The following is an 11,698-nucleotide window of genomic DNA, read 5'->3' as shown; positions in this document are numbered from 1 at the left end:
ATAAATATTATATAAAAAATATTAGTTTCGGGTTTTTTTTTTTTTTTTTTTTTTTTTGCAGTTGTGGAAAAATACTGGATTTGGAAACCAGGCAGCTTACATCATCTTCTGTACAAAATGAGCACCATCCTTGAGGCTTCTGATGATGATGAAATAGTCTGTGTTCATCAAGAAATGTGCCCATTTTTTTTTTCTGGTACCCAGGACCTTGCGCTTGCGAGGCAGGAGTGGTGCCACTGAGCTACATACCTGGCCATGCCCAATTTTTGTAGCTAACTTAACTCTGTTTCCATGATAGTTATTTTCATAATTTCTCTTCGTTGAAAATCTAGACATATTTTAACTGTAGCAGTATAAAATGATACTTTCACCTGAGCAGCTACAGACTGCTATTGGTCATTTTCTTCCTTTTCCTTTGTGAACTGTGGACCAATATTGCTCATCTTAAGGTTCCTTCCGTTTTCATCACCCTTTAGAGCCCAGGGAGAAGACATTTGCCTTTGAGTATCATTTACTGTTCATTGCGCTGTGGGGCTCTGAGGTGGACATGGTATTTCAGTGCTCTAATTGAAAGTCGGTTTAGAGTCTCAGAGCATAGTCAGAACTCGTGTTAATTTTGAAACTTATATTTTTAGTACCGATAGTTAGGAAAGGTACTTTTAGTCATACTTTGTAACTTTTACTCTCGATATTATTAAAGGGAGGCTTTTCCTGTCATTGCAGCTTTTGGCTTAACAAAAAACAAAGCACACAGAAAGGATGGGTGGGAAGAAAGGGTTCATATTATAAAGCAAACCATTATAGACCAATTTAAGCCCAAGGAAAAAGAACTTAAAAATCTCTTTCTTATCAGCTGATTTTGGCTCTATGAAATAAAATGTGTCTACATTATTAAGGTTATATTAAAATCCATAACATACTTGGAATTACATGTAGTTTATGAAGCTAGCATCCCTTTTGATCCTTTGCTTTAAGAAACTGCTCATGGAAAAGTAGTTACTGAACACATTCCTGTGTTTTCGTGGTCATGTTCTATGAACAGAGATAAATGACTCCACCCAATCCATTTGTAATGTGTGTGATCAGAGCCATTAGCTGTCTCACTATTTTTATCTCACATAATTTTGAGATTGGTAGATGAACATTATGTCAAAAGCCATGCACAGAAAATGTGAACATCTACATTTTAAAATATATATATCCATAGTGCCGTTTAGTCCTTATTTACCCTTGGAATAGGAAGAAAAGATGCAAAGGGGAAGTGAGAGGGGGAAAGAAAGATGGGAATGGAATTAAAATGAGAATAACAAAAAAAAGAAACAAAGTCTTTGTAGATAGGGAAGGGTGGAGGGGTTGAAGGGAGGGCAGGGGAGTGGGGAAAAATAAGAACCAAGATGGATTATGCGAAAGTGCAAACTCCCACTGATGAGTGTCACTACGCTGCATACCTTAAATGTACCAATAAAATTAATTTTAAAAAATAGGAAACCAAAAACTGGGACTAAGAAATGCATATTTTTGGCACACCCACCAATCTCTGATCCATTTTTTCCTTATTATGATGTATAGTCTTTGTTCTACATGAAACCTTTTCTGTAATACAGCTCACCTTTTGGAAAAACTCTAGAAAAGTGTGAAATATTTTGTGTAACCCTATTTCATGTCTTATCAGTTACTCTGAAATTAGAAATCTAAAAACGTCAAAACAAGCTAAATGCTAACATTTTAAAACTGTCTTTATATCACTCTCTTCATGCGTTCATACACTAAAAAAGCAGTGATCATGGGTGAGAACTTTGTCCTGAGAGAGATACCGGTTTTGATGATGTGAAATTATACTTTAAAATGTACCAAAATTGTGGAAAAAAGATGACTAAGACAATTCCTTTCTATCTAAGGGAGAGAAGAGCATGGCTATATGATTATATCATCACAGTGTACATGAGAGGGCTGCCTGATTTCAGTCTTCCAGATAAAATTGTATTAATTAAAGGTAGAGCGTTTACATTTGGTCAAAAATTAAACTCTGGAGTATTTTGGACCTCAATAGTTAGTTGTAGCTTTAAATAAATAAGTGATTTTCAAATATCCACAAGATCATTCTGAATGGCCTATTTCATATAAAAGTACAAAGAAAGCTTGATGTTTTCCTCTTTACTGATTGTTTTGGATAACAGCCTCCGACAGCATGCTGCTAATTCATTCTGCTTAAAACAGGCGCTTGAGCTGGGGTTGACATTTTACGTAGTCTCTGGGGATCCTAGTTGACATTTTAAAGGGCTTCTAAGCATTTTATAATACCCTAAAATCTGGTTTTAATAAGCCATTCTGCTGAAATTGTTAACATAAGGAATCACCTTTTACTATTTGGCGCTGGATCAGGGAATGGGAGACATCTTTTTCTGATTAGATGTACAGTAGTTGGAGTAAAATGTGCACATTCATTACATACCCCACGGAGATGACAGTGTCGCGGGGCTCAGACTCTCCACTTTGAGTGTACTGCCACATTCAGAGAGGAAAGGAACAATTTCAGGGCCCTTTTCTCCCCTTACTTTGAGCATCAAATATTTTTAATTGAAATTTACTGTTTTGTCATCAGGAAGAATACCCAGTTGTTTTCTCTGCTTTTCATCATGAAAGCATGAAAGGCTGGCCTTTGGAGAACAGTGGGGCACGTACTTCTTGTGTGAGTCCAGGTTAAGCAGCCAGCCACATCCCAATCAAATGGACAATTTTTTTTGTGATACCTAAAATGTGTCCCCAACATTCTCATCTGTGTGTTTCAGGGATTAACATCAAAGCTGTTTTCAATAGCTATTTTAGCTCCAAAGCCATTAAAATCTAACCAACTCAGAGTAATTATTAAAACAGGAAAATGGGATTTGCCATCAAAATGAAACACTGTTCTACCTGGTCATAAAATGGTATATCGGACATTTTGCCCCGGTGAGTTCTTAGGCTATCTTAATTCTCAATTTTAAAAAAGATTGTAATTAATATATAGCCTTTCTTTTAAATATATTCTAGGATTTAGTGATATAGTCTAGGATTTAGTGATACTCCTGAGACTGTAGACCAATAGTTTAAATATTTTGTAACCTCAGTTCATGCCAGATTTCGAAGCTCACTTACCTGAGAATTTAGATCTTGTCTATTGTGACATTTCTTTATGTATTCTTCCCTTTTATGCTGCATTTTTGTCAGGCTGCTTTAAGTTCAAAGTCCCACCAACAGGCTTTGACCGTTGTGTTCCTTCTCCATATGATGCTCTTGTCTTTCTGGTCTTTATAGATGTCATTTCATCGTATGTTCTCTCACTTTCCTGTACTTTACACATTGATGATTAATATAATTTGTGCCAGGCATGGCAGCACATGCCTATAATCCCAGAACTCAGAGACTGAGGCAGAAGGGTTACGAGTTTAGATTCAGCCTAGGGAACTTAGTGACTTAGCAAGACTTTTTCTCAAAAAAGGGCTGGGAATGCAGCTCATTGTATAAACCCTGTGCTCAACCCCCAGGACTGCACATACAACAATAACAATAACAACAACAACAATGATGATGATAATAAAATTTGTGTCAAGATGCATAACATTTTTCCTCATTGAATATAAAGTCCAGACAGACAGGAAATATAAGTCTCTTGTTCATCACTGCATATTCAGCAACTGATACAGTAGTGTGCACATAATAGGAAATATGAAAACAATTCTCATATCCTAAGAGTCTTAGGTCATTCCAAAGCATAACCATTTCCTTTCCCTAGAGAAACGTAATCATTTAGAGCTTGCAGAACAGGTACACTTAGGGATGAATCTTTTGCAATTCCTTTTCTAATTGGGCATACTGATTTCTTTGTTCAATTTGGGGATAAGAATAGTTAGTGACACTGTTTTAAGTCAACTTTCCACGATCTTTATCTCAATGTATTCCTGTTGCCAGTAAGTTACTTCTGATCAGCTCAGTTTTTCACTCCCTGATTTGAGGTTCACAAAGCTAATACACCTCTACGTACTGAAGAGAAGCTCCATGAAAAGAATTTATCTTGTTCAATAGTATGATACCATACCCGAGACCAACATAATCTTATGAAGTGCCTCTACAGAAGGACTGTGGGGAAAATGAGGACTTTGAGATTGTACTTAAAAATGATAGGGCCTGACCAGTTGACTTAATTTTGGACACTGCTTATAAAAATTTGAGAGAGGAATAGAAAAACTATTTTATTTGAACTATAACCTGAGCTGCTGTTATAAAAGGAATAAAATTATGTTGAGTAGATCGGGGGAAAATCTATGTGTGTAAATCTCTGTAACTCGTACGTGGACATTCTCACCTACACAACATCTGTTCCAATAGAAAACAATTCTAGGCAAAGAAATAATGCCCCTTTCGCTGCATGCTTTGATAAATAAAATAGTTCACATCAAAGCATTCTCTACATTTGTAGGGAAGAACTGTCCCAAATATGAGCTACTTGCATTTGCAGTATGGAGTTGTAGCTGACTAGTAAACCACTTCTGAAGCTTCTGAGATCTTAGATGACTTTGGAAGGCAGGCGAAGAAAGCAGAATCGGTACATTTTTTGTTACTATAATGAACATACGTGAGGCTACAAAAATCTGTATGGAAAAGGCTAACTTGTGCTCATAATCTCACTCTTACGTCAAGGAGCTACATCTGGTGGTGGTGGTGGTCTTGCTGGCAGAGTCGAAGGCACTCTGGCCATCACAGGCCAGAGACAGGGAGGTCCTCTGTGTTTATCTTCCTTATTGTCTTTCTCTTGTAAAGCTACCAGTATGCGACCAGGGGGCCCCATTGGCGATTTCACCCTAAGCACTTCTCACAGGCCCCACTTCTAAGCACCATGGTGGGGGGGGGGGCTCCACCCCATTCATACCTCACAGTGAGGATACACCGACCTGAGTTTTGGAGGAGACAAATCCCATCAAACCATAGCTGCAAGGACCTCCTACTTCCAGTTTTTCCGTCACCATACAAATGGGTCAGATTGAGTTGATTATGTGCATATAAATGTCTCATCTGCAATAAAGAGTTTTAAACCTGTCTTTAATAAGTGAATATTGTTAGCACTACTTCTGCTACTTCTATACAGAGCCACACTTACAGAATCAAATATTTCAGTCACATCTTCACTGAGAGCATACATTACTTTTAGTTTAGTTTAAAGCTTACTTTTCTCAATCCTAGATGAATCTATACCACAACTGTTAGTGAAAAGATGGAGAAACAACTTAGTTCATCATTCCTGTAACCTACTCTATCATGAGAAGTGACTTTTATTGAAAATGGTAAAGAGCTAAATGTTACTCCGTACTGTTGTATTTCTGACTTCTGCTGGATCAGATGTAGTAGGTGGACATGTGTAGAACAGCATACATTGTAGAGTACTTTAAATTCTATCAGGCTTGGTCTCAGTGCTGCGTCTGCAGTTTAACCATCATGTGCTGTTGGGTAAGTTGTTTCCTGTATTTGCACCTCAGTTTTCTCATCTATGAAAACAGATAGACTGCTATCTGTCATGCGGGGCTGTGATGAAAAGTAGAAATGAGCTCACACATAGGAGTTACCCAGTCCGTACTTGGTAATAATATAATTCGAATTAAGTTTTTAATGAAATGCATCCTTAACTGTAATTGCACTTAAACAGTTTGGGTGGAGTGATGCTATTTGGTATATTTGATATAGGATAGGGACTTTTGTAGTAGAGTGCCCCGCATTAAAAACTCAATAACTAGATTGTCTCTGATTCAAAAGAGATTGAATTATTATATATAATGTTCAGTTCATAGCTGAATTATAGGATGATCTAATGTAAAAATTAAAAAAAACTGTGTATCCATGAATGTTTAAGCTCATAATGCACGATTCTGGTTAAATAGTTCACTCAAGCCAGACAAATCATACATTGTCCAGTGCTCCTACTTTTGGGTACGCAGTGCCACCAGCGCCTGTTACTGTGAGACGTTTGCCCTCTGAGTCGAAGCTCACTAGTCCAAAACACGTTTTCCGTATTGCTGGGTGCTGACCATCTTCTGAGACGGTCTGGTTTTCTATCACATCTCCTTTTAGGACGCTCAGCCGTGGTTTAAGTTGGAACCCTAACCTTGTTTTCTCCCCAGGGTCTCGCTGGAAAGCCATGACAAACCTCGAGAAACAGCCATATTACGAGGAGCAAGCCCGCCTCAGCAAGCAGCACCTGGAAAAATACCCCGACTACAAGTACAAGCCCAGGCCGAAGCGCACCTGCCTGGTGGACGGTAAAAAGCTGCGCATCGGGGAGTACAAGGCGATCATGCGGAACCGGCGGCAGGAAATGCGGCAGTACTTCAACGTGGGGTATGAGCCGTCCGCCGTTTATTCCATGGGGAGAACTTCCCGGTGTACACAATGGGATGTGAAACACCCTGTATCTGTCTAGAGGCAGAGCAGCATTTTGAAAAAGAACCTAAAACCGGTGTGTTTTCAGAGACTAACCCGTCTCCCACATCGTCCTAAAGAATAAGCCCGTACGAGTCCGCTGCGACTTGCTACCTCTACTCTGAGCTTTGTTAACAACTGGCTTGCAAATAAAATGTCTTCATGTAAATAAGTTTGAAGGCTGCTGTGAGAAGCTCAGAAGTACCCCCTGGTTCTCCTCCTCGCAGGTTTCATTACTTCCAAGGTTTCACCATGATAAATGTTAGGATGTACAACTTAGTTGAGACAAAACACCGTAAAAGTGATTGCGACAGAGAGAGAGAGAGAGACGCTGGCTGCTGCATACCGAGGGCCGCTGAGAGATCATGGCACACGGGTGGCCTTGCGTGACTCCCTGTGTGGGTTACACAGAGTAGGGCTCAGAGTTAGGACGGAGCAAGGCTGCGGCTTGCAGGATGTCGTCCCGGGCTGGCTGCAGCAGGCTGTTGGCAGGGCTGTGATAGGCTGCCCGCGACCGCTCTCCTGCACAGCTCTCCCCAGACACACAGACGTGCCGCTGCTGTGTTTGAATCAGAACCTTCCTAGGAGCTTAGAATAATGACTATGTCCTGAATACGGCCAGGGGCTAACTCGGGAGAACACCTCGCAGTTTTGCCCTGTACCTCCATTTCCTTTGAAGGATCTCTGTGCTCTCTCTCTCCAAGGGGCTGTGATTCCCGTCCGAGGTCAGGGCTTTTCAGGCAGCCATTCCCAGAGCCCAAGTAAATGGCAAACTTGAGGCTTACTAAAAGAAAGCGTGAAGGATCATCATCTTGTAATCCTCTCCTGCCAGGACCTGCTATTCATTCTACAGGGCCCAGTTCAAAAGTGAGAAGACAGGGTGCCTTTTTAAAAAGCTATTAATAATTTCCAAATTGGGACAGCAGGACTAAGTATGGGGCCAGAGTACAGTTGCGCAGGTTGTGCACTCGGGAGCCGGCCCTGCCTCCTACCCCCAGGGGGTGCCGAAACTGTGTGAAGGACCAGATGGACAGAGTGGTACTGTTTAGTTCTGGTACGTTCTGAACAGTAAAGCTATTGCGATAGCTCCAATACTGGAGGCGTTTTCCATTACAATTGAGTTAAATTTAGGCAAATTTATAGAAAAAATAACTCTTTTCCCATGTTATCGCGAAGGCGAAGCGAACACGGAGTTAAGGACTTGGGTTTCTTAGTCTTTGCCTCAGTTTCTTTCACAGAGGGGTGCCCGAACAGGTTATTTTCCAGCACTGTTTCTTTAGGTGCCATGGATTGAACTTGGGACCTTGAGTTTGCAAGGCAGGCAGCGGAACCTCTGAGCTAAATCCCTGTCCCCTGGAACAGGTTATTTTAAGAGCCCAATGGGCAATTCAAGTAAATGCCTCGTTCTCTAGAAAGTGCTATAACAGAAACAAGGGATTAGACCGGAAGGTAGGGTTCAGTGCGGGTGCAACTCAGCCCCGTAGGATCGGATACCACCGAGCGCATTAGTTACTTAGCAAGGCCGGTGTCCCGCTTACACAGACCCATGACCTCTCTCTGGGGATTCCTCCGTGACAGGCAGCAAGCACAGATCCCCATCGCCGCTGCTGGCGTCGTGTACCCCGGAGCCATCGCCGTGGCTGGGATGGCCTCGCCGCACCTGCCTTCCGAACACTCGAGTGTGTCCAGCAGCCCGGAGCCCGGGATGCCCGTCACGCAGGGCTCTTACGGCGTGAAAGGAGGGGAGGAGCCGCACATCAAGGAAGAGATGCAGGCTGAGGACATCAACGGGGAAATCTACGACGAGTACGACGAGGAGGACGAGGATCCCGACGCAGATTATGGGAGTGACAGTGAAAACCATATCGCAGGACAAGCCGACTGAGGAGGGTCAAAGATTGGCGTGACCTTAGGACTTAAAGAAGCCCTAGCTGGTTCATCCTTACCAGTGGCCAAGCACATTAACTTTCCCATACACGGACTGTTACTTTAACTGTTAGTCTGAAATAGTTGGGACATCAGCTGACTAATAGACCTCAGCCTCAAAAGGCTTGGAAAGGAAAAAAAATGCAACAAGCAAACAATATCAACAACAAGAGATTGAAATAAGCTATGGGTAAAATAATGCCAGTAATTCAGCTGCTACATCCAAGCACTGAAGTCTTACCCGTCAACTTTTTTTTTTTTTAAATAAACTTTATGGCTGTTTGTTCTACAATGTTCTAGAAATTCTCACTCAGGTACACAGTGCCAACAAGTGGCTTGTGAATGTGTTTCGTTGTTTTGTGCTACAATTTTTAAAAAGAAATAAGTTTTGTTTGGGTTTTCTTTGGAGGGGGGGCTCTGGGTTATTTTCTTTTACTTTTTCTTTCCTTTCCCATTTTGTTTTTGTTTTTGTTTTAATGCACCTGACAGAAAAAAAGAAAGATGAATTTCTCTTCACTTCTCCCCACCTCTCCATCTCGTTACTTAAGATGGAAGTCTGTGCATGGGGGGGAAGAGGGAAAAAGAGCCTGTTTTTAACTTCATTGACACCCATCACAAAATACACAGTTATTTTCTTAAGAGAATTTTCTGTGTCTGTTGCCCACCACACTACATCTTTGAGCAAGTGCCAACTTTGTACTGAAGTGTTGACCGAGTTCATATTTTTCCCTTTCCTTTCTCCTGTTCCTTCTTAAGTTAGGACAGTGTTATATCTTAGACAATCCCTTGGAAAACCTGATATACCAGCAGCTGGTGAGATTTGACTTTTTTTTTTTTTAAACGGAAACTGTAGGTGCTGTTCTCAGGTGAAAAGAGAGAGAGACATAAGAAATTTAGAGAAAAAAAATATTTTCTGATCTTGGATTTGTGTGTGTGTATGTGTGTGAATATGGTACTAATAGAAATAAAGTTGGACCATTGTGAGTTAAACCCACATCTGGGGATGAAATCCCACATCCTCCTAAGTGACTGGTCTAGAAGTAATCTTGACCTTGACTTTGCACTTCAAATGACAACTTAACCATGTATAGGGCTCAGAAATTCTATTTTTCAGTTTCTAATATGATGATTGGATGGATCAGGTGGCCCTGTGTAATAGAGGTGTGCATGCATTACATGGAAACTACTAGCAAACCGCTCCCAGATGTCCCTTTTCCCTGGACAGTTGGTTCTACTAACATTTGCTACTTAGTGATTTTTGTTTTTCCTGTTGATACTTGGAGCAAAACGATCATTGTTTCCACTGAATATATTTGGCCATTTCCCAGAAATACAGAATTAGCTTATTTCTCAACATTCCATCCTTTCCTGACCAGGAAAAGGAACTGGTGACAACTTTATAGTTTTCTCATCTCTCCGTGAAATGAGGAGGAAGCCTTTTACATTTCAGAGGTGTGGGCCTTGTGCATTTCATGCCATAAAAACCGGGATTTGATTAAAAGTCACTGCAGCCCAAACAAGGTGGAGCCTGGCTGAACGCAGCGACCCTTTGCCACTGCTCTCCATTGCTGTGAGGTGAATCTGCCGAAGTTTAACTTTTGGTGCCAGCAGAGCACACACGCAGAGCAACGGCTGATGGTGACGGGACTCCTTTTTAGATTTTGCCAACCGAATGCCAAGGCAATGGTAGGACCTGTACAAATAAATTCTAAATCACTTCAAACCAATTGCCATTATCTGTGTCGACACATCCAGCGGTAAATGCTCCAGCCGGTCGCTCGGATGTACCTTGGGTTCAGTCAGTCATCATTTTCCTGTCTCACCCCCCAAACCCTAAAGTTTGATTTTTCACTCTTAAATAAGGAAAATAAATATTTGTGTTTATTTTTCTCTCTCTCTCAAAAGACTTGCTCTCGAGTTTTGCTTAGAGGAGCTGATCATATCCTGCATGTCAGAGCTTTTGTTCTGTTTGTTTTTGTTTGTTTTTGATAACTGTATTTTCATTTGAACTGCCTCTTTTTTGCTAGTGTTGTAATAATGATGATAAAATAATAATAATAGTAATAATAATAATAATGGTCAGCTGTTCCCAGATTAGTAAGTTATGTATAATTTATTTTATTTCTCCCCTTCTACTTTATTCTGCTCTGATTTGGAAATGCAGCCAATAAGATATTTAAAACTAACTGCTATCACCAACTTATATATAATATACATATATATATATATATACACACACATACATGCATATTTCCCAGTATATGTGTGTGTATATGTACATACAGACACGTGTTCGCCCATACAGTTTAACTTCTCCTTTAATAAGTTTTCTCCTTCTAAAAAATGTGGCCCCAACAATGTCAGTTCTGGTGTTTAATACAAAGGAATGAATTAATAGGAGGTTAGTGTTCAATTTTAATTATCTTATACTCTCATCACTCATTTTAGTTATTGAATTGCCACCATCATCTAGAGCCAATTTTTTGTTTTTGTTTTGTTTTTAAGCACTCTGAATAAGGAAAAAATAGACACTTGTTTTTATATCGTTATTACGTACAATGTGAAAACAGATTTTTTAAAAATTTGTTCTGTCTTTGTTAACAAATTTCTTCGGACTTATGTGGGCTCACCTCTCACGTTTGCTGGATACTTACTTTATACCATGTTATAAAGATGCTTCATCTTCATTTCATGACTCTGGGCTACAAGAATACTTTGTTTTAGCTCCAGGTAGATGCCACTGAGGCATTCGTGGCCGAAACAAATCCTAAACACCAGTGAGGTGACAAAATGTTGCATTCGGTTTAAATTTTTCTTGTTTATTTGAAGGGTAAAATGAAATTCTTAATAGAGACCTGCAACTGCTGGAACCCAGCATTTATTTAGTTAAGTTGACGTTGGAGATTAAACTGCGCACAGACTGAAACCAAAAGCAAGTCTGTAGCACTGCACTGGACTCTCTCCTTATGACATTTAATTCACTGGATGTCAGGATGTCTTTGCCCTAGTTTTACCCCAAAGACAAGAAAAACAAAACTAATTATATTAATGTTTAAAATGCTTTGAAGTCACTTGATAAAAGGTGCTGTGAATAGCAACTTGCTGTGTTAACACGTTGCCTTTTTTGGCATTTGACTGGTTTATGATTTTTGTAAAGGAAAACTTTGTATTCTTTTTTTCTGTGCCCCATAATGACCAAAAAAGATAAGGTGGAAGAAATGAGAGTAAAATCAAACTAAAACAGCCTCCCTCCCTCCTTGCTGCTTGCCTATTTATATTATTTCCTCTCTCCCTCCCTCCCTCTCTCCCTCCCTCCCTCTCTCCC

At 40.3% G+C, this 11,698-nt stretch overlaps 1 protein-coding gene across 18 annotated transcripts in view; it reads left to right on the top strand.

Annotated features, from left to right (window-relative positions):
- Sox5 (SRY-box transcription factor 5) overlaps window positions 1-8,788 on the top strand; it is a 936,135-nt gene extending 927,347 nt beyond the window's left edge. For all 18 annotated transcript variants that reach the window (XM_033766292.1, XM_010615329.2, XM_010615302.2 and 15 more), the window contains 2 exons: window positions 6,150-6,366; window positions 8,026-8,788. In XM_033766292.1, coding sequence (XP_033622183.1) covers window positions 6,150-6,366; window positions 8,026-8,332 — 524 coding nt within the window. In that variant the 3' untranslated portion in view covers window positions 8,333-8,788. The remainder of the gene's footprint in view (window positions 1-6,149; window positions 6,367-8,025) is intronic.
- The last annotated feature ends 2,910 nt before the right edge of the window (window positions 8,789-11,698 follow it).

The sequence above is a fragment of the Fukomys damarensis genome, unplaced genomic scaffold, assembly GCF_012274545.1.
Source record: "Fukomys damarensis isolate Sample0158 unplaced genomic scaffold, DMR_v1.0_HiC HiC_scaffold_19, whole genome shotgun sequence".
NCBI lineage: Eukaryota > Metazoa > Chordata > Mammalia > Rodentia > Bathyergidae > Fukomys > Fukomys damarensis.
Note: the sequence above shows the minus strand (reverse complement) of the source record. Positions and strands in the feature narration are given on the sequence as shown.